At 39.3% G+C, this 22,861-nt stretch overlaps 2 protein-coding genes and 1 non-coding gene across 4 annotated transcripts; 2 read left to right on the top strand and 1 right to left on the bottom strand.

Moving 5' to 3' along the window:
* Positions 1–14: 14 nt before the first annotated feature.
* On the bottom strand, positions 15–10,487 carry rchy1 (ring finger and CHY zinc finger domain containing 1). The gene is made up of 9 exons (XM_004072759.4): positions 10,343–10,487; positions 9,806–9,925; positions 9,590–9,705; positions 8,134–8,212; positions 7,996–8,040; positions 7,840–7,898; positions 6,833–6,862; positions 1,136–1,256; positions 15–872 (listed from the first exon to the last, which is right to left on the bottom strand). Exons 1-9 carry the CDS (start codon positions 10,391–10,393, stop codon positions 708–710), a joined length of 786 nt encoding a protein of 261 aa, XP_004072807.1. The 5' UTR covers positions 10,394–10,487; the 3' UTR covers positions 15–707.
* Positions 10,488–11,848: 1,361 nt separating this feature from the next.
* On the top strand, positions 11,849–11,919 carry trnag-ccc. Its single transcript has one exon. It is a non-coding gene; the product is annotated as a tRNA-Gly (tRNA).
* A 317-nt stretch (positions 11,920–12,236) lies between these two features.
* Positions 12,237–21,550, top strand: LOC101158614 (nucleolysin TIA-1). 2 transcript variants are annotated; one of them, XM_011479548.3, is made up of 12 exons: positions 12,237–12,464; positions 13,192–13,288; positions 13,469–13,567; positions 14,286–14,340; positions 14,478–14,565; positions 15,182–15,257; positions 16,021–16,129; positions 16,201–16,296; positions 17,627–17,711; positions 18,382–18,520; positions 18,708–18,856; positions 20,193–21,550. In XM_011479548.3, the coding sequence occupies exons 1-12, from the start codon at positions 12,439–12,441 to the stop codon at positions 20,329–20,331; spliced, it is 1,158 nt and encodes a 385-aa protein (XP_011477850.1). In that variant the 5' UTR covers positions 12,237–12,438; the 3' UTR covers positions 20,332–21,550. The 2 variants fall into 2 exon arrangements, with proteins under 2 accessions (XP_011477850.1, XP_004072806.1); XM_004072758.4 differs by having other exon boundaries at positions 18,705–18,856.
* The last annotated feature ends 1,311 nt before the right edge of the window (positions 21,551–22,861 follow it).

Here is a 22,861-nt window from a genome sequence, read left to right as displayed (position 1 = left end):
ACAGCAAATGTATCTGTGTTTTCATGCATTTATTGAGGAATCAATCAAGAGAAACAGAAATGAATGGATTCGGTTTGTGTTTTCAAGTGCAGATTTTATGCTGCCATGGTCTTCAGAAAGTCTGAAGATCAGGATTAGTTGACGTCCAGCTTGTGACATTTGCCATCATCACTTCCTGTTAACACCTTGAATTAACAATACAGTCAACAGAAGCAAAGTAATTCCAGCAAAATAAAGAAAAAGAGGATTTGTTTTCTGCTGTTCCGCTATAGTCTTACAATACACGAGTCCTCTACAGAACAAGTTCATTTAACCCATCACAAATGGACAATTCTAACTGGTCACAGCTGTTACAAAATCCACAGTTCAAACTATTTCCTGGGTTCCACCTAAACTGCAGCATTGGTGTACTGTGAGCATCCCTCCATGGGTTCCCTGTCACAGACTAAAAGGCATGCAGATCAGATAAACTGACTTGTCTGCGTCCGTGTGGAAGCGCTCCAACTGACCGGCCAGTGTGTCCTCGACAGCTGCATCCTAGGATCGATTCCAGCCCTGACGAGTGACATCAGGTCCACGAGATAGATGGATTATGGACAAACATTGGCTCAGTCTGCGTTCTGAGCGAGTCAAAAAAATACAGGTGACAGGTGTAGCAACAGAGTGTCACTTTGTATACATTTCCAGAGTGACAGATGTCATCCAGGCTAGTCCTGCTGCTCTGGTTCTCCTTCATCCTGGAGGTTTTGCCCTTCCTGCTGCCACATTAGCCCTCCGTCCTGTGCGGTGTTGTAGGAGCCACAGCCTGTGCACTTCAGCCCCAACACATGGAAAGGGACCGTGCAGTGGGTTTGGCAATCATGACATATCACCTATTAAAATTTAGAAAAAAAAAAGAAAAAAGAATTGACTTAAACATTTCTGCAACTTAGAAAAGTAGACAGAAACTAAATATTTGATTCATTCTGCAGAGAAATAGTTTTGCTCTGGGATGCCACAGAGGCATAGCAGAGAACTTTGAGGCTTTAGTGCCAAAAATAAGCTCTACTTTTTTTTTCAACCTTTGTTTTTTTCTAATTTGTCCATGGAAATAGTTTTGTTTTCTAATTTAGTGAGGGGGTTTCCATAGCCTTACTTGGACTGTGGCATCCTGGTACTCAGAGGGCATCGGTGTCTGAGCAATCTCTTTGTCAAGCAAGTTCCAGTGGTAGTCCAGGTTCCAAGCAGACCGCATGCACAGGGGGCAGCGGTGGACGCTGAAACATGCAGAGCACAGGAAGCCAGGACCCTTTTAAATAACTCAACACCATAGATGTATACAGATGATCAAACTTAGCATCAATCCTAATATTTTACTACTACTAAGACTGTAGATGAAGGAAAAAAAAACATCTTTCCTCACAAGCAGCTAATATTTTTGATTAATGAGCAGAAGACTAGATTAGTGAACACAGCTAAAATTGTCTTTAAAAAATGTACATACAGAAGCCTTAAAATAAGCAATAGCACTAGATTTGATTAAGAATACACAGAAACAGACAATATTTTATGAGAAATGTAAAAAAATAAAAATCATATGTTCATTTTTGGCAATACATTTTAACTGGTTGATTTGTGCTACTTGATTATATGACGGTGAACACATCAGTGTCTCTGCAACATACTTCTCCATATAGACTCTCAGCATAGCGGTCCATTTGCAGCTTAAAGAAACAACCCTTTAACATTTTTTTTTACACCACAGACTAGCTTCATGTCAGACAATATTTGTTTGTGGTAAACTCTAAGGTGCGCAAGAGAAATATAACAAAAATAAAATGATAACCTAGAAAGCAGTATTTTCTAAATGTAATAAAAGTTCACTGTGTTTTAAACTTTTTAAGCAGCATCCTTATAACAGAGAGGCGATCGTCGAGTATTATGCAGAACAAGTTTACATGTATTGGAACAACTGTGGTAATAAATCCACATTTTGCGTAGAAATCCTGTTTTCTGTCTGTTAAACTTTCTTCTCCCTTAAAGTCATATACTATTCTTTATGAAGACGCTCGTTTTTGTCTACCTTGCTAGCTTGGGGGTGTGAGTTTATCAATGATGTTGATTGTGTGGTACTAGCAGCACCTTGAATAGAAGGTTGATTTATGTAAGACACGAGTGAGGACAGCATCCTGACATGCATCAAGAGAATCTCCAAAATAAAACATTCGTTAGAATCCGATTATAAAGAAAATAGAAATAATGTGAATTATTTATTCTCTCTGGGATCCAGTAGCAGTCGACCCACAGACCAGTGCTGGTGTCTGTCATCATGACCACTGCTGTAAATCGCCCCCCTCCCTCACAACTTTTACACATGCTTCCCTGTAGCAACCGGTGTTACAAAATGTCCCGGTGTTGTGCCAAAATCATCTGCTTGCCAAGCATGACATCAGCATTGCTCAACAACTTACATGTAATGACAATAAAAGTTCAATTCAGAATGAGCACACGCAGCAAAAGCAACAACCAAAAGCCAGTGTTTGCATTAGAAAACAGCTGAACAAAGTAAGGCTGTCTTTGGTTGATTAATTAACACTTTTAGAGTTTTTTGTTAAATAGAGCATTTCTGGAAATGAACTACCTTTTTTTTTTGCTTAGAGTCCGTGCAATTTGTAATCGCTCTCAATTGTTAAATTATGTCTATTGAATACAAAACGGTTTAATGTTGGACATTGTTAAAAGACAATATATGCATGAATATCTGCTGACTGGACATCAGCAATAATGAATACTGTGCATTAGGGGTACAGATCACTAGCCACGTTTTGGCACATGCGTGTGCCACGGATCCCGTGATTATTTTCAAGATGCAAAGTCTCAAAGCATGTTTGTTTTTTTATGGGCGTCTTTTACATAAAGGAATATCTTGCAGGGCTCCAGACTGCGACCAATTGGTCGCATTTTGCGACCAAAATTTGAGATTGTGCGACTGAATTTTACATCCAGTCGCACATGTGCTACCAGTAAATTTGCCTCCCCCACCCTCCATTTTTTTATACATCAAACGTAGAAGGGGCACGTCAATGATCAATGAAATAATCAATGAGACGCGAGCGCACACGCACGCAGGCAGACCTACACACTCGCGCACATACTCATTAAAACGCGAGCACACACTCGCGTTTCATTGAGTGATTCCTGTCTGTGAGTCGGCCACTGCGTGTGAAAAGAAAGGGAAAGCCACTTACAGTGGCTAAAATGCGTGGAGGGGGCGGGGCCTAGAGATAATCGAGCGCGCGTAAACATCTGTGGGAAGGAAACAGACAAATATCATCACAACCTGATATGTGCGTCTGAGCTATGAGTAAGTGAACTATTGATTCATTCTTCCGACCTGCGGCTAGTGTACAAGTGACAGGGGTCTCAAATTCGCGGCCCGCGGGCTATTTGCGCTCTCCAAGATGATATTTTGCGCCTTAGTATGAAAGTTTAATGTTACTGCAGCCCGCCAGTTTGTATGAATGACACTTTTTCATCGTCGTGCACGGAGATGTCCAACCAATCACAGTGGAATAAATGACTCTTGAGGGTTCCTTACTTTCCTTTTTAGAACGTATCTATTCGCTCGTAATTTTCTAAATACATGCAGTCCGTGCTGAACTTTTCTCTGGGTCACACAGACCCGTAGTAAGGTTTAGGTTTTGGTTACGGCGGCGCATCTTACGGGTTACGGCAGCACACCGCTCCCGTCCCGCGGGAGTCGGGTCAGCTGAGGAGAATAAATGTCCCTCACGTACATGCGTGACAGCTAACGGGGCTTGAACTTTAAACACGCTCGAGCAAAAACAACATTAGTTTTAGACACACTGAAAATACGTGGTGAAAATGCAACGATAGACGTGTTTGAGATGAACCGGCACCTCGCCTGGATTGTTGGGGAGACCAGGCGGGGGGGGGGGGGGGGGGGGGGGGGGGTCTGTGAGATGAAGGTGAATCTGCAGCAAGACTGAAGGACAACAGTTGGAGTTGTCCTTAACATTCAATTTAGTTTTAATATTCTTCTCCCCCTTAGTATGATCTGTGTTATTATATATTTTATGATTATTTTAATGTTTTTTGTAATGTATGTAGCCTTTTTTAATGAATTGGTATTTTAAATTATTTTAATTAATCACTCAACTACAAAAACCATCAGGACACATGTCCCATAATGCATTGTTTTGTAGTCTGTCAGTCAGTTCAGTTTCCAGCTGTGTCCGGGTAGGTTTGCCCCTTTCTCCCACCCCTTTCTTGCGATATTTTGTGATAATTGACAGTTAATATTGGAGCAAAAACAAAAATATATGTCACACACCAGGGGCCTGTTTCACAAAGGAGGTTAAGTGTAAACTCTGAGTTCATAAACCCGGAAATCAGGGAAACCCTGGGTTTTCCGTTTCAGAATCGGAGGTTTGTCAAACCAGAGAAAGCAGAGTAAGTCAAACCCGTTTCTGAAAGAGAGTTAACTTTTACTCGGAGTCAGTATCCATGGTTACTTATGCTGTGAACCTAACCTGGTCGGGAGCAGGTTTTATTCTCCAAACTCGAAGTTTTTGCCGGTCCCCTCCCCTTTTTAAAGACGAAGCACTATATTTGGCTTCAACCTTCATTGCCCACATTTCCGTCACGCGATCTAAGTGACAAGAATGGCTTGTCCTTTTTTGGAGGACCCAATAGATGAGGAGGCTGCATTAATTCGTAGAGAATTACATTTACGTCGTACGAGGATTTTGAGACCTCGACTCGATGTTTTGTCATTTCCCCATACGTTTTTGTTTGAGCGTTACCGTTTTTCGTTGCAGTCAATTACATATACAAAATGAAAACAACATTAGGTCTTGCTATGTAGATGTTTCATATGTCAAATATTGTCAACAAAGCCTACATCCATGACATGCTCACATTTGACCTGATTGAATTATGTTTTTATACTTCATTTTTAGCTGCTGCCATGTTTCTTTTAATTCCTGCAGGATTGCATCTACATGAAAATGAAATCAGGGACATTGAATTAGATTAATGTAACAATTACTTTTTGGAAACACAATTTTCTAGCACTGCTTACTTTCTTAATCCCATATAAACCTATACCACTTGATCAATACAGGGGTAGTGTTGCAGCGTGTGTGTGCTGAGCGGGGTGCAATCCACGAGAGACAAGGGGAGGGGCGATTGCAGGTGCAGATGGGGGGGGGTGGGGTGAGCACGGATGAGGAGGACGGAGAAGGTGTCATTCCCAGAATAACTGTTTTGGAGTCATTCTTATTCCGCTCTGGAGGTTGAGGGTTTCCAACGGGAAGTGAACCCCGAAGGAGAATTCCCTTCAGCCCTGAAGGAAATCTCCCCTGCGCTTTTGACCACGGTCGGAAAGACGAGAGAAAAGAAGGAAGTCTTTGCGCAGCGAAAGGTTCAACAGTAGACAAAAGTTCACTTTTAAAAACACAATTGCATGTATTAATATTAAAATGACCAACGTTTGCTAGAGGGGAAGGTTAACAAAAAAGTCCTCTAAACATTACCGACGTTAAATGCATTTTCCCCCAGATTGGTTCTGTACACTATGCAGCATTTCATGCATTTACACCAGGAATAACACTTCAAAAGTACTCCTAAATATCACCATTTTTTATTTCACACCTTACGCTATTTAAAAAGTTATTACAGTCAATATTTATAACAATGATTTAAATGCAAACTTAGGCATTAACTTGAGCAGCTATGTTTTCCCACGCTAACTGTCTCTGTTTTGCAGATGCAGCGGTGTTGCTTTTCTTCTGGAATATGTTCTCATATTCACTGCAACTCTGCAGCAGCACGTCAAGTTCAGCTGGCGAAAAATACGCAGACCTCTTTGTTTTCACGGTTGCCATGGTGACTCGTGATATCTGCGCTCCATTGATAATGGCTTCTTATAGACGCGGTGCGCACGCTCACCTCCGAATCAGTCCACTCAGAGTTGATTGATCTAACGCGGATCAGCTGCTCTGAAACTGAAAACTCAGAGTTGTCAATCTCTCGATTGACCAACTCAGAGTTCAGGTTTGACCTCAGAGTTGGTTGAACCTCCTTTGTGAAACAGGCCCCAGGTGATCTGCGCAGCGTTGAGTTCACCTGGGTGATCTCAAACACGCTTATTGTGCATCTTGGCTGCACCTATTTGGTGTCACCAAGATAAATTTCCATCTGTTTTCTTAACTATTTGTACTGTCATGACAGCGATGGTGCTGTCAGTTTACCTTGTTGTTGCATCTTCAAAAGTGCAGAATAAAATGTGACACTGAATTTAAAACAGCACATTTTAATTTCTGCATCTATTATAAAAGTATTTATTAGTAATACAGTGGAAATTAGTAGATTTGGTTAGAATGTTGATTTACGTTATGCGCCCCTAAATTTTCTGGTTGTGCCCCTAAAATTTTCAGTTGGGGGCCACTGTGCTCCTAGTGAAAAAAGTTAGTCTGGAGCCCTGTCTTGAGTTCAAATATCTCATTAATGTTTTTTGTTTTTTAATAATGCCTCAATGATCAAATATTTTAATGCTATAATACATTTAAAGAAATAATAATTGTAAACTTTTATTTTGTTTTTTTCCATCTTACTGATCCAAAAAATGATCCGAAGTGTGACTCTAAAACTGTGACATTATCCGAACCGGGCATTTTGGGATCTGTTGCACCCCTACTGTTCACCACTATGTCATTTATTTATTTTTTACCATTTTCCAATAAGAAACCAGATTCAGAAAGAAAACTGGATTTAAACATGAAAAAAAAACCAAAACAAATTCCAGCAGATAAAAGTTTATTACACTCACCCTGTTTTGACCATGTCATCGAAGCAAGTCCTGTCAAGAAAACCAAAGACAAGAGGTCAAGATGGAACCGCTTGACTTAACCACAGATGTTTTTAATCTGAAGACACCAGTCTTGATGACACAGGCTGTAGTTTAGAGCTCAGGAAGTAATGTTGTAAGAAAATCAAAGTATATGAACCCTTTGGGCTTTCCTGCAGTTTTATCTAACTTGAAAAGACAAACAAATGATTAGAACAGAAAATTACAATCTGCCCAAACTAATACCACACAGGCATTTAGTCTTTTCTGCTTTTATCAAACACAATATGTAAACATTCACAGAACAAATAGCTTGTTAAGCAAATGCTTTTAAACCTCTTTTGGGAGCCATGACCTTAACCAAATCTAACCTCATCCCATTGAGTGGACTCCAGGTTTCCCATCTCCTGGTCTGATTAGTTCTTGGAGAAGTAATTATGGGTTCACATACTTTTCTCACAGACTATTGTGAATATATATTTTTTTGTTCAATAAAAGCACCTGTCTGTGTTTAGTTTAGAGAGACTGTTCTGTTTCTATTGTTGGAGGTGAAGACAAGAACAAACCGTCTGTCTGATTCTTGCACAAACCCATAATATCCAAAAGCTTCGGGTACTTTTTCTTACATCTGTTTACTACTCACATTCGTCAAGTGATAAACACATTTAAAATGCAAAAAAAAAGTTTCTAATATATGTCAGTAGCACAAATACAGCAAAGTTTTTTTGCTGTTTACAGTCATCTCAAAGTAAAAAGCACATTTTCGATAAAAAATAAATTTATATTTTCTGGATTTATTACTTTTCAAAAGAGTTGACAAGTTTTTTAGACACTTCAACTCATTGGTGGTGTTAATTTGTGTGCTTCTAAAAGGAAATCTGTTTAAAGTATTTATAAAATAGCTTGAAATCATTGCAGCTCGTCTGTAAACTGTTATTTGCAGTTAACACACATAAACCTAAGCCAACAGAAAAGAAAAGTCGCCTCACTTGTGTAAAAGATGGCCACATGGAAGGACATGAGCACCGATCCTGGACGTGTGAATATCCTTTTGACAAAGAGAAAACAAACAAAAAAAAAACAGTTGGGCTCAAATAAAGACGAAAATCCAATATTAGTTTTACATGTACTTTAAGGTTTCATACCTCCATACAAACCGGACAGTTCTGCCTAGAGACATTTTCGACACACTGAAAGTAATCAAAAAAAACCAAAGTCAGTAAAACAAAGTGAGAACTTCTTCCATTAGAGTGAATCAGAAGGAGGTGAATAATCATAATCACTCTGTGGTTTCCTCTCAGATCCTGGGCCAGACACAAATTGCACTTGTCACAATGGAAGTACTTCTCACTGGGTCCAATCCTGCCAATACCAGAACACACATAGTTTACTCATCTGTTAGTGGGTAACTGGATAAAAAAGAAAAAATGAACTATTATTAGGGGTTTAAAGATTAATTTTAACAATTTGATTCATATCAGAATTTGTGGTTGCTGATATGATTCATAGGTGATATCGTTTCATTTTGAACGAACTGATTCACTGACCTAAAACTCCATCCAGGACATTTTTTATGGAGGGAAATTGGGAACAGCATAAACTGAATGAAAACCCATTTTGTAAATTTGAAGAGAAGGAAAACTTGAAAACTGTATTAAGACTTGAAAGTACATTTTGTATACTTCAAGGAATTATTAAAAATTTGAAAAAAAACAAACAAAGAAATTATGACTTTGACCAAAACAAAGTTGAAAGAATTATTGAAAATTTGTCAAAAAAGTAAATTTGACTTTTAAAAAACAACTTTAAACCTGAAAATTATGTTTATTTCTAACAGCAGCCTTTTTTTCTTTTCAACGTCTGTTTTTTTTTTTGGTTCTTCCCCTCTTTGCTTTTAGACCTCAGTTAAAATTTTCAATCCAGACTTTTCGCTGCTGACCCTAATTTTACATGGCGTGGGCTTTGCCTGTTCATGGCGCTGCCTGCATCGTTCCTCCTCTGATGTACCAAACTTTAGGAGAATATTATCACTACCGGTGGTGTTCCTTCGCTATATTTCGCTGTCTCGCTGTTTTATTGATTCTTTTTCACTGTGACTTGTTGGTTTTGTCAATCAGCCTCTTCTGTGGTGTCTCTTCTAGGGATGGGCGGTTATAATTTTTTCCAGCCGATACCGATAACTCACGTTTCCCCTGCAACTGTTTAGATTTCCTGTTTGTTTCTTCATTAGAAATGCACAACTTTTCTTTTACCAGACAATCCCATTGTACTTGAGCTTTTTAACATACAGCAAAAGAATTAGGATCAAGTATAGATTTTTAAAAATAAAGTGTTTCTGAAAACAGCCAGAACAACATCGATCGATAAATCCAAAGCATGCAAATATCTTCAGATACAGAGAAAGACAGAGATTTTTTTCAATAGATATTATGGGTATGTTTCATTTTTCAACAGTTTCATAGTGGTTTAAGTCGATTTGTTGCCTCAGACAGATCGATCTTGTTGGATATTAGGAATATAAATTGATTCACTGATTAAGTCGATCAGTCGCTACACCTCTAATTATTAGACAAAATCCTAACTTTCTCCTGAGACCACCAGTGTGTGAATGAATGTGTGCATGGGTGAATGGGATTGTGACTAAAGCGCTACGGCCCTGAAGAAGGTAGAAAAGCGCCATATAAGTATACGCCATTTAGTAAACCGTTGATGAGTGTTTGCCGTTAATGACACATTTACCTGCATATTCCACAGGGCTGGCAGTGGTACTGCTTCTTATCCTTGTCAAACAAATGGCAGATGTCACAGTAATATTCCCCAAACTGTAACTGACACTGCTGACATGTTTTTTGGGCCTAGAGAAGCATGCACAAACAGGACACATTTAGGGTAACGTGCATAAAAATAAAAAGTCATCAACTACAGCTGGTGGTTTATTTTATTTATGCAACTTACCTGCTGCAAGGTGTTACACTTGGAGCACTGCACCTCTCTGACTTTGAAGCGATCCATCGGGTGGTTCTCCTGAGCATCATGGCACAGACGACACACGTACAGTTTCCCACAGCACGGCGCCTGGAGTTCACAAAAACACGCAAACGTTAGGGGAACATCAACATCTGGATGGGGTTTAACTGGTAGGCATCTCAGGAAACGTTAAAGAAATGTCGGTTAACAATTATATAACGATGTGGCAATGTGCGGCTGAGGAACACAAGCAGCAGCAGAGCAGTAGTCGCAAAATCATAAACTTAATATGAAGTGTATATCCTTTAAACAAAACACATGGAACCCATTAACTTCGACGTCCTGCCAATATCTTAAAGTGGACATGAGCTCCATCTGTCAAAACTGTCATAACGCTCCGGACAAACGGTGACTGGGTCTGCCACTACAGTTGTTGTTGAGTTAGCCCCCTGGCCTGTCCGTCCTTTGTTTCATTTTACGCTAGCATACAGCTTTGCTTCCGCTGAGGCTACAACGGGTACTCACTTTTAACAAACAACCGCGTACGTAATGTTCACAACCGACAGGTGAAGCCATGCTGTCTCCAAACCCAAGCTTCTCGAAGTGTCCGTTGCCACGAAGGCGAGAAGGTTGCTCGCTTCTTCTTCTTCGTTGGACGTTTTTTTAAAAGTTTTTTTTAAATATATATACAGCGGGTGGCAAACAACAGAACGGCGCATTACCGCCACCTTCTGGTCTGGGATGTGAGTTTATTACCGTAGCGTCTGTCAATAGATAACTGTATGCTGTATATGTCCTCCTCAAGATAATTTATATTTTAAAATATATTTCCCTTGAATGTATTATTTATATTCAAGGGAAATAAAGAAGCTTTCCTACTAAATTTGATCTAGAACTAAAAAGAAAAAGTCTGTCCAACTAAAACGTCTTTGTATCGTGTGTAAAATTTATTAAAACACAACAGAAATTGGCAATGATGAATAAAAAAGAATGAAGTGGTTTAAGTATTGATGGTTCTGCAAACTAATCAAGAGTTTGTAAGACTGACGTTTTTCATTGTTTTGGCTGTTAGTGCAGCATCTTTTGTGTACTTTTAGAAGGCCTCTTAAATGTGAAAATAAGCAGACTTTTATTTCTTCAAACATATTTTTAGAACCGTATTGGTTAAGGGACATTTATTCTATTTTTTTTTCTTGTACTGAACAATTTTTTGTTGTGGAAAACTCAGACAATGTTGACTGTTCCCTATATATATTTTATGTTACCAAAATAAAAGCACTGTAAATTTGCTTGGGTAAAAGCAACTTATACGAGATACAGTTATACTAAACATTGTGATAATTAAATAAACAGAATTTTTTCAATTTTATTACAATGAAAGATGTATTAATATTTAGGTAGAGTTTTTTCTAAGTCATACTTTTTAAAAAAAGAAAATGTGTACAATGTGGTAATCTCCCTATATTATTGCTTTATTTCTGTAAAGTTAGGGCATCAGTGATGAAACCCTCAAGTGGTTGCAGAACTTGCAGAGACAACCACTGAAGTCCCAAGATGTGGTGTCAAAAGGGCTGGCAAGAAAGTATTTTCAGTAGTTCAAGAGATTTAATTAAAACAATGTTTTGATGTTTATATTGCTGTAAAAGCAGAAACAATGATGTTATCAAAAGACTGAAATGAATAAGTCAGTGTTAAGGGGAAAATGAAGGTGAAAGCAAACACGCCTTTAGATTTCTCCTTAATTGTACCTCAATTTTTTGTTTTAAATTAAATTCTAACCTGATATTTATTACAACAAGAATACTTTGCTTCTAGAAAATCCCACAAACCTCGTTTACACCCAAGTTGTTTGATATATTCTACATGGGGAAGCATATACTTAGAATATGTATGAAAAAGTCAGCAATTATTCCTGTGAGTTCACGAGTAGAAAAGTAATTTTTTGTTTCCAATATTTCCCATCAAAGACTTTTCTTCCACCTCATTTTTGCCTAGGTATATCTTTATCAGTACGTCCGGTAATCACACGTAGCGCCGCTGGTGTAGTGGTATCATGCAAGATTCCCATTCTTGCGACCCGGGTTCGATTCCCGGGCGGCGCACTGCCGTTTTGTTTATTTTGGCTTGCTTTTCGTTTAGTTGGTTTAGTTAGTTCGTTTCGCAAACTGTAGAAAAACGTAAAAAAAAAAAAGAAAAAAAAATGGTGCAATAACTCCATAACTGTGTTGCAGTACATTCTCTTAAAATTTCCAGTTTTTCTGATTTAAATTAAACGATTAGTTAAATATTTATCGGTCTACACAAAAAAGATGTGGTTTGTTGAAGTCTACCAATTCTTATGGTCATTTTTCTGGTGTGAGAGAATGTTCTTGATGTTGGCAGCATTTTAGCGCGCAGCGAGGTTGACGCTTCTGACGCCATTCCTCCGCCATCTTCAACTTCCTATTGTTTGCTTCAGACTGAGGCTCTCTGTGGTGTGTGTGGAACCAAAATCGCCCACAGACTAATCATTAAATTGTACATATTTATTTTTTATGTTTAGGTTAACTTACGTTTAACATAAATTATTCGTATGTTATTGGACTAAAAGCCTCTCCGGACGCGACCACTACACCTTGACGATGGAAGACGATCAACCTAGAACCTTGTGAGTGAAGCGGCTGTGTCTATGTCCAGGAATGTAATGGCTTCGTCTATTCACCGTGCTTCTCAGACGTTTCCACATTATTTAAATTAAAACTCTGCCACACAATGAGTAATAATGTCTTTAAAAAACAGTCGGTAGTTTTTCTGTTAGTCCAGGTAATTGTGATTACATTGAACAAATATTCTTGTCCTACTAACAAAAACTTAGATTTGAAAATGCGGAACTGTAACTCGCATGGAAATATATTTAGCTAGCTAGTCCCCGGTTATCATTAGCTGAATATGTAAACCATTGCACATATTTTCTTCATCTTTTTGTAATAACAATTATGCTCGCTATAGCAATTAAATGTGGTATTCGTTATTTACATTGTGACGAATGGGTCTTGTTTCACAAAGCACGGCTTTGCTGCTAAAGCGAGCTCGAGTCGAGGCCCTTCAAACCGGTTAGCGACGTTTTTTAGCTAGCTTTAAAAGTGAGCCACGTCAACGGACTCGATCTACACGGGACACCCCCGCTGAGAAGGGGGGCGCACATAACTTGCTTGTGTACAGTCTTGTCTTGTGCACCCTATTCTGTAATGTATGGGCCTCCTTCGCCATATTATTCCCCCCAATTATATTACCCGTATTTGATAGTTAGTGTGGTTGTTGCTAGCCCGGCATAGAACCCTTTGTTTGTATGCCACTTCCTGTTTGAAGTCGCTTATTTCTCTCGTTCCTCGTAGATACGTGGGGAATCTGTCCAGGGATGTCACAGAGCCTCTCATTCTGCAGGTCTTTACACAGATAGGACCCTGCAAGAGCTGTAAAATGATTGTTGATGTAAGTGTTGGTTTTTCAACTGCAAATGTCCTGATCTGGAGACACACAGGAACATTTATGTGAACATTACCTGAAATATTCTTGTCATTTTAATCTGACACACCGGGCATTAGTGCTTAGGTCTTCTCATCGGTAGGGATTGAAGTGTTGACCTGAGATGTGTTGGTTTCCTGTTAACAGACGGCAGGAAATGATCCATACTGTTTTGTGGAGTTCTATGACCACAGGCATGCTGCTGCTTCACTGGCAGCCATGAATGGAAGGAAAATAATGGGTAAGGTAAGCTATCGTATCTACAGGGTGAGTGGGGATGGGAAATGAATCTTTTGATTTAAAAAATACATGAATTTGTCTGCTTAAGCACTTAAATTATTTTTTTTATCAGACACTGGGTTTGTTTTGTGTAAAACCTACCGACATGTTTCGGCGGAATGCCTTCCACCTTCGTCAGGGTCGTCCCATGTCGGTAGGTTTTACACAAAACAAACCCAGTGTCTGATAAAAAAATAATTTAAGTGCTTAATAGAACTTATAGACACAATGAACTTCATTGAATCAATTTGTCTGCTTACTTGAGTATTCTGTTGACTTAACTGGTTAAAAATCACAGGAATTGTAAAGAACAAAGTACCGTAAGATAGAATATATTTTTAAGTCCTTTAAGGTGTCTGTTATTTAGGTTCTTCTGTTTGTCTGTTTTTAGCCTGAATGTAAAAAAAAACCCAACAAGATTAAATAAGCATATCTGCAATTCTTCTGCATGGGATAAAAATAGGATTTTATAATAATTAAAAACCAGATAAATTTACATGAACTAGATAATGTTCCTTGATTACAATGTCGGTGGACTGCATTATTACAAACGTTTAATTTATTAATTTGGGTGGGCAGCCCAGTTCAAATACTTTAGTTTAAAAACATGTTAATAGTTGAGGTTTTTTAATGATGTAAACATACCCCCCACCTGGTCTGTTTTTTCTTCTGCCATTGTCTGCAGGAGGTCAAAGTTAACTGGGCCACAACACCAACCAGCCAGAAAAAAGACACGAGTAGTAAGTTTAACAAGTATTCCTTCACCAATGCAGGAAGTGAATTCTACAGCACATTGTCTTTACTTAAAAGAGATCATTCAAACCGTGGAAACTAAGTTTAATAGCAGATTAATTGTTTTTTTTTTCCCCCTCAATAGATCATTTTCATGTTTTCGTTGGAGACCTTAGTCCAGAAATCACCACAGAAGATGTTAAAGCTGCCTTTGCCCCATTTGGAAGGATATCGTAAGTGACAAGACTGAACAGTCTGTGCTCTTTGTAAAGCACAGAAAATAGTTAGCCAACATTTAATACAAAGCAAATGTTATTTTCTGAAGGCTAGCCTGAAAGTGTGCTTTTCATTCTTTACTGTGTTCTCTTGATCTTTAACAAATACAAGTACTTTGCAATTATGTCAAGTCAGTTTTTGACAGTAGAACTATTAACTTAAGTATTTAAATGTTTGCTCTGCTCATTGAGGTAGATCTTTCCTGAATGGAAAATGCTTGTTTCCTTTTATCCACTGAAAAAAAAAATAGAAACAAAAAAAACCGACCCTGTAAAAAGAAAGGGTTGTCAGTGGAAAATGCAAGCAAAAACATAAGAGATATACATTTTATTAAAGACATTAAACAGTTACGGTTCATGGTGACTTACAGCTGTCTCACACCATGCCTAAGGTTTGTTTCCAAGGCAATTGAAAATTGGCTAACAAAATTTTCATAAAACAAAAAGAAGTAGGTTGGGTATAAAACAGGCTATGCATGTTAGTTTGCACAGGAACTCTTTGTCTCTATTTAATTCTAGCATGTACTCTTTGCGTTCTTCTGGGTGTTTCTAATTCTGATGCTTTTCTCCACAGAGATGCTCGTGTTGTTAAAGATATGGCTACAGGCAAATCCAAAGGCTATGGCTTTGTGTCTTTCTTCAACAAATGGGTTAGTAGGAAATATCTGGCGTTTGGTGTTATTTTTTGGGATTTTGAAACCAGTTAAACACGCACTCTGATCCAAATGGTGTTTTTAACATGTTCTTGTGGAATTTTGCTGATGATGGAGGAGATCTAAAGAAAGTTTTTATTCAAATAATTTAGGAGCAGACAAAATGCCATTTTTAAAAGGCTTGAAGCTGTGATATCGAAGCTACAATCAGCTGGACACAAGCTCCCTGCTCTGATTCATTCTGATCCTTCCACCTGTAGACAAATAGACCCATGAACGTCTTTGTTTTCCTAGTCTGAGCTGACATCTGGATCAAAGTGTCCGGCTGGATAGCTCAAATATTGCTCACCATTTTTGTTACACAGCTAATGTTAGGTTGGGGGTGTGAGGGGCTGTAAGCTAGCAGGAGAGCGTGTAGACTGATGGGTGAAGGGAAGTGGAGACGGGCTTACTCTGTGCCAGTGATCCCACCCATACCTCTGAGATAAAATGTTAAAGAATGACTGCTGCTCTGTAACTATCTCCTAAATAATGGCACAGATTTTTGATTTAGGCTAAAAATGACATAATCATGATTCAAAGATGACTGAAAACGCTTTGACAATAGATCAAAAGATGGTCGGAGTGGGACTTTAAATAGTGTTTATGAAAAGAATCATGGTTTCTAGATTTTGTTTGTGTTCTGCCTTTTTTATTTTTATTTTTAAATTCTGTCCTTAAGTCCACTTGAGTTGTGACCCGGCTGACCTTGTTGTTCCAGGATGCAGAGAACGCCATTCAGCACATGGGAGGCCAGTGGTTAGGTGGCAGACAGATTCGAACTAACTGGGCCACAAGAAAGCCCCCTGCCCCAAAGACCACCTATGAAAGTGTGTGCTCGGTGGATTGTGCAGATTGCTAAACGTTGAATAGAATGTAATGTCTGGTTTCACCTCTCCAGGTAATTCCAAGCACCTGTCCTTTGAGGAAGTGATGAGTCAGTCCAGCCCGAGTAACTGTACTGTGTACTGTGGTGGAGTCAGCTCTGGTCTCACAGGTAGTTCTTATTAGTACTACACTTTTCACACACTACTTTTCAACCAGTGTGCCGCGGCACACTAGTGTGCCGTGGGAGATGGTCAAGTGTGCCGTGGGAAATTGCCCTCATTAACTGATCTAAAAACATTTCCCATCTCCAGGATTTTAGCTCTCTGTTCATCCAAACAGGCCCTGATAAAACACTGAGGAGTTAGGAATATAAAAGATCGTAAAATACCTTTTCTTTGCGTTTATTTTATTTTATTAAAGACATTTTGATAAGAATGACGTACCGCGATTCAGCTGCACCTTCGGCTGTATTTTGGAAAAGTCCCGTGTTGGGGCGGTTAATCACATGTCATCGGTCTGACCAATCAGAAGTGCTTAAAGTCTTCACTTCCTTGTCCCGATTTAGCTCGTAAAGTCGCTCAGTTCTAACAGAAATACCAGCTTAAGCTCGTCTTTAGCGGTGTAGCTTTGCACAGAATCCGGTATCAGACCGTGGAACAAGTGAACAAAACAATGAAGCTCCGAAAACCGATCTTCGGCCGTTTTATGCACTACATTTCCCATGATGCATTGGGTTGTGAGAGTGACAGCGCAAAAGGAGATCTGTTGTTAAACGTCTTGAAACTAATGAACACACAAACTGTTTTTAAATCTTCTAACTTAACTTTTATTGCATCTTTTAGAAAAAAACAGCTGCAGTTTCCAACTTTTTCTGTAACAATTATCTCAAAAATGCATGTGAGATTGTGGAGGGAGGGGCTGTAGATCAATACAGACTATGAGTTTCTCCTTTTTTTTAAATTTTTGGATGCTGGTGTGCCGCGGGATTTTTTTTAAGGTTAAAGTGTGCCGTGGCTCAGAAAAGGTTGAAAAACACTGTTCTAGATGACCCAACTCTCTATGTTAAAGTGCCTAGGATAGCACAAGGGTTAAGTGCAGCCCATACATCTCTAGCTGCTCATGTGGGGGCGCTATCACTAAAATCAAGTTCTTATCAGGTGGAAAATCTTCTTTTTCTTGTGTAATTTGTCTCCAAATCGTTTTGAAAAGGAGAGATCCTTGCTGTGTGAAAAGACTCCACAGTAACTGAGTGTTAAAGAGGAAAAGAGTTCCGGGGTTTCCTTTATTATTTCTAGCTGACGAAACACCTGGCTATCCATATAGAGCTAAAACGATTCAATCCCACAATTCTGTTTGGTTACAATCCAAAAGAGATGGATGATACAGGAACATGTTGTTTTTTTGTCCAGACCAAACAGCCCTGGTGTGAATGTCTCCAATCATCAGCCTTCCTGATTTAAACTCTGCTCAAGTTTTCTTTCTTTTTTCTTGATTTTCAGAGCAACTGATGAGGCAGACCTTCTCTGCTTTCGGGCAAATCATGGAAGTCCGAGTTTTTCCAGACAAAGGTTATTCATTTGTGAGGTACAGAAACAGACTTTTCTCTTTGGATTTTATGTCATAATGGAATCCTGGCATTGACTGCAGGATAAAATCTAATGTTTTTGAGTGAATCAAATGAGTTTTGAATGATTTTGGGGATTTTCAGCAGTGGAACTAAGAACTGCCAAATGTTTTTATGATTATTAGCTGCATGCGTCATACCCTGAAACGGCTGAATGGGTCTCTGCTGAATCCCTTCAGTATATTAGTTTATGTAAGCAGCAGCAGACACTTTTGTAAAATGTAATTACATTTATCCACACTACATTCTCAGATTCCTCCCTCCAATATAACCCTGAACATAAACGTAAGAACTGGAGCTTAAAGAAACATTCTGGCTCGCTGCTGCTGTGAGGAAAAGGTATTATGGGAATCCATTTTTTTCTGAGGCCCATCCTGACCACGGGGGTCATTGTCACGGCGCCCGCCCATCACAGCAGCTCAGGGTCCACTCCATGGCTATTAGACCACAGAACGGGACCCCAGCCGGCCTAATGAGAACGAGCACACCCCCAGCAGCACCCCCAACAGCACCCTCTGGTACTGTTGGGGGTGCTTTTCAGTGAAATTGTGGCTCGTGAATAAACCTTCAGTGTTGTAAAGGGAGGAACTATTTAGCTCGTTTCGTGAAACCTTTTTCCATTGATTCCAGGTTCAACTCCCACGAGTCAGCAGCCCATGCCATTGTGTCAGTGAATGGCACTTCAATAGACGGTCATGTAGTAAAATGCTACTGGGGTAAGGAGACTCCGGACATGATGAACTCCATGCAGCAGATGTCCATTCCTCAGGTAAGACTCCATTTAGGAGATGAAAACTGTTTCTGGGTTGTACAGTTTCTTTACAACAAGTTTGTCCTTATTGTTGCCAGTTGTCATATCTTGTAAATTTAGATTTTTATTAAACTTTTTTTGTTTGTCTGTTTGTGTCATGAAGTCTGAACTTGAGGTGTTATCTTTGTCCTAAACTCTGCAGCAGAATAAGATCGGCTTCCCTGCAGCCCAGCCCTATGGACAGTGGGGCCAGTGGTACGGCAATGGGCCCCAAATCAGCCAGTATGTTCCCAATGGGTGGCAGGTCCCCACCTACGGTGTCTATAGCCAGGGATGGAACCAGCAGGGCTTCAAGTAAGTAGCACAGTGTGCACAGAGCTTCCCCTCCCCATCACCACCTGTCCGTCTGCGAGCACCAGCTGATGGCGGGACAGCTACAACCAGATCTGGCCACACAGGGTTGGGTGGGGGCCTGTTCCCTCTACTCTCGCTGGAACTTCACCTTCCTTTTCCTCAGAAGATTGAGAAACAAGCAGGAACACACAGTGATGTGAACTAAAACGTTGCCCCTAATGTGTCTTCAGTGTGTCCCCTGAAGCAGTTTGTCATCACGTTTTTCTTTTTGTTTTTTTACGTTAAAAAATTGTGGCTCAAAATGTTCCAAAACAAAAAGCATTTACAGGATGCAACAAAAGTGAAGGTGAAGAAATCACCAAAATAACCATCAATTGAGAATATCACTCTGTTTAAAACCTCTGTTGTTTAATAATTCAATGTTTTCTGAAGGATTTCATGTAATCCTCTTTTTGAATGGTTCAGTTTGATGTATGGGAATGTTTTGGTCCACCATTTGATAGAGCAACATGTCAGTTAATTTGTGTGATTAAAAAACAAATGGATCAATGAATATTTTTTATTTTAATTTTCCCAAATAAAAGCATTTTTCTTCCATTTCTGTGGACATGAAAAGCTTAAATATCCTTCTATTGCTTATCGTTTCGTAGATGTCCTTTGCTCCTCAATGCATTTGTTTGAATTGTAAAGCGGGAAGCTTTTGTTGGTGGTTTAGTTTTGTCAAAAAGGTTTGTGGTGGAAGCAGCTGGTTGTGGTTTTTACTTTTCTGCAGTGAAGTAAAGGTTGAGCGCCTCAGACGGACGCCCACGCTTGAAATTGGAAAGCAAGCAAAAGCCCTTTCTGAGCTTTTATTTAGATATTTCCTGATGACAAAAGCCCGAAAACAGACCTTAAGAATTAACTGATTCAAAAATCTTTGTAACATGTTGCTAAATGTAGGAGTGTACCAAGGAAAATGAAGATGCCTCTAGTCTTGCACACCAAAAGACTAATCGCTGTGAGCTGGTTAGGGAATTCTTTTAAATGGGAGAGGGATGTACAGAAGAATTTAGCGTTTTTGTTTTTTTGTCTAGCTGTCTACCCTGTGTGCTTCCTTTCTGCTTGTTCACCTGTTTATAATGAAACCATCCCCTTTTGTCTCTGCTTTCTGAAATTCCTAGCTATTTTTTATTTTTTTTAACCGGCCTTCTTCATCCTCCCAACCTGAATTAACTGTATGCTCTCTTACTTCAGCCTGTGCAGACTCTAGTAGCTCTAATGCTTTTGCTCCCTTTCGCTTCGTCTCTTCTAACCTGCTGGCATCTGTGTCTCTCTGTCTTTTCCTAATCTTTTGCAGTCACTTACCGGCCAGTGCTGGGTGGACTGGCATGAGCGCCATCAGTAACGGTGGGGTTATGGAGCCTACACAGGGACTGAATGGGAGTATGCTAGCCAACCAGCCTGGCATGGGAGCTGCAGGATACCCCACACACTGATAAAGAGGGCTGGGGGGGGGGAGATTTGTCAACAGTCTCGATGGCTGTACACTGCCTCGCTGGGCTGTTTAACACGGCCTCCTTTTGTGGCAGGACCGGGACTTTTTACACGATGTGGAGCCTCGTCTGAAGGTTGACATTTGTAAAATGTAAATGGAATATTGTGGGAGTTTTGAGGTAAAAAGGAGCCTGGGGCAGGGATTTGACCCACACAGGTATTTGCCTCGATGAACCAGACCTTTTACCATTTTTTTAAGTTAACTGTAAATGAGAATAAAACGGTAAAGGAGAAACTGTCAGGAGTTTTTCCTTTGTCTGAGTTTTACAGATGGCTTCCATTTTCCCTCCTTTGCCCTCTAAATGGCCAAAGAGAGGCTTTCTTTATCTTTTTTTTTTTTTTTTTTTTTTTTTTTTTTAAAGGAACTGAAATTGAGTCACAAAGTTGTGAACTGTCCTAATTATAGACATGGGTTGAATATTTTTCTAAATGTCTCTTGGATTTAAATCAATTGCAGGGATTGTTGCTACTGCTGTTTCTCTGTAAGGGCAGACAAATATTGCACAGTTTTTTTTCCCTCTCTTGTACAAATTTGACTACCAAGAGTGTTTCTCTCTGCATTCCACTCTTCCTCACACACCTTCCTGACGGCCTCAAATCTTCTTTGCCATATGTAAATAAGCCCATCATGATTTCATTCATTCATTCATTTGAAACATTGTAAGTAAAATGCTACTGGTATCTGTGGGTGCTTGCTTTTCAGTTTTGGTTCCGATCACTTGCCAAGTAACCCCCAAACATTGTATCGAGCGGCGTGACACTGGCACGGTGAACACACTTTTTTTGTGCAGGGATAACCGCATTGCCATGCAGTGCATACTTCAATTTAACACAAATATTAAAGGGTGAACTTGTGTGTCTGAAACTGTTTTTTTTTTTTAAGATATGGAAACGCCAGTATTTTATATAAAAATTCTGAGTGGATTCAACCTCTACACGTACTTTGTTGTCAGAGAAATGAGGAGGCCTACATCATAACAGTTGCCTTATAGAGCTGGTTCCTTTTAGCTGACATGATCCTCTTTTTAATTAGGCAGTGCCTACAGATATTTTCGAGCCCTTTTGGTTTAGAAAGGTGTTAGCCCTGAAAACTGACAACTGCTACTGTAAACAATGTTTTCTTGCTTTGTCCAATTAAAATGCTAATGCACATATACCTCAGTCTTGACTATTTTTTTTCTTTTTCTTTTTGCATGGGTTAATAAGTTGAACTTCTGAGCTCTTTTTATCTTTTAGGTTAAAACTAAAATGTTTTTTAGGCATAGAAAAGGACATTTAAAAACCAATACTGTCCCATTTTCTTATTTACTGTTGGCATGGAGTAATCTACCAACAACTCCGAGGCGAATTACTAATGAAGTCTTGCTGCTCTGCTGAAACGGTCCTAGAAAATGACAGCTTTTTAAAATTTTGGCTAGAAACAGCATAATCAGAATTAACATAAAAGACCCCTGGAAACGCTTTTATAACAGATCAAATCCATCAAAATCTTGGAAACAAACTACATGCAAAGTTGTGTCTTCAAACATGTAATGTATGAAATGAATTTGTGTTATGTGAGCCGTGTAACCGGAATGATAAATTCCAGGACTAACGACTAAACAACTTCAACCAGGAACTGTATTTTGCAGTTATAGGTCACAAAGGTGAAATATCTCTGAATACACTTTAAACTTGTCACTGTAAACTTATGCCCTATAATCCTGAGTTTAAAGATGTCGTTTACTTTGGTGCCCCTTATTTTTTTTGTATTTTTTTTTTTACTTGTCCTGTCCAACAGCTAGGCAGACAGATGAGAGCTGAAGGCCTCTTGTGTTGGACATATTTTACTTTAACAAGAGGGGTTATTAATCTTCTGACAAACCAGAGGTATGTCTGAATAAACCCCTTTTGTAACCGAGGCCAAACTTTATTCATTTTAATTATGTTCAAAAATCTTTAGTGTTGGACCGGACGGAAAAGGAAATGAGGGAAGAAGAGAGAGGGATGTTAGAGAGAGGAGGATAGGAGGGGGGAGGTAAAACCATGAAGCAGCATAAAGCAACAAGTTTCTGGATGGTTATACTCATTACAGTGAGGTTCAGATGTAATACAAGTCTATAAAGGCGGGGCCTGTCTACACACAACATACCTGTTGGCTCCAAAAACGTTCACATGTCAACATGTACACAACAGGGTTCAGCATGGGTTCACAAGGGTTAAACATCGTAACCCTTGTGCTATCTTAGATGACCCCACCCTTACTTTGACGTGTTCTCCCTACCATGACAAAGGTGGATAAAGGTGGAAAAATTTCATGTAATCCATGAGGTTCACAAATCATTGAAGAAAAAAGGTTCAGCGCACTGTTTAGTGGGTCTAGATGACCCAACTCCTAATGTTAAAGTGCCTAGGATAGCACAAGGGTTAAAAGGCAAATTCTAGAAGACCATCCTTCAGCAGCTTGATGATTTTATGACTGCAGCAGTTCAT

The sequence above is a fragment of the Oryzias latipes genome, chromosome 9, assembly GCF_002234675.1.
Source record: "Oryzias latipes chromosome 9, ASM223467v1".
Classification (NCBI taxonomy): domain Eukaryota; kingdom Metazoa; phylum Chordata; class Actinopteri; order Beloniformes; family Adrianichthyidae; genus Oryzias; species Oryzias latipes.
The sequence above is the reverse complement of the archived record's forward strand: the minus strand, read 5'-3'. Positions and strand labels throughout refer to the sequence as shown.

What these genes read in the sequence shown, in the direction of transcription:
- rchy1 (XM_004072759.4), bottom strand. Translation starts at nt 10,393, where the DNA reads ATGGCTTCACCTGTCGGTTGTGAACATTACGTACGCGGTTGTTTGTTA. An exon ending in TGTGGCCATCTTTTACACAA is followed by an intron (nt 6,863 to 7,839) that starts GTGAGGCGACTT and finishes TTTTCTTGACAG; the next exon opens with GACTTGCTTCGATGACATGG. An exon ending in ACCAGGATGCCACAGTCCAA is followed by an intron (nt 873 to 1,135) that starts GTAAGGCTATGG and finishes AAATTTTAATAG; the next exon opens with GTGATATGTCATGATTGCCA.
- LOC101158614 (XM_004072758.4), top strand. Translation starts at nt 12,439, where the DNA reads ATGGAAGACGATCAACCTAGAACCTT. An exon ending in CCCAAAGACCACCTATGAAA is followed by an intron (nt 16,130 to 16,200) that starts GTGTGTGCTCGG and finishes TCACCTCTCCAG; the next exon opens with GTAATTCCAAGCACCTGTCC. An exon ending in AGTCAGCTCTGGTCTCACAG is followed by an intron (nt 16,297 to 17,626) that starts GTAGTTCTTATT and finishes CTTGATTTTCAG; the next exon opens with AGCAACTGATGAGGCAGACC.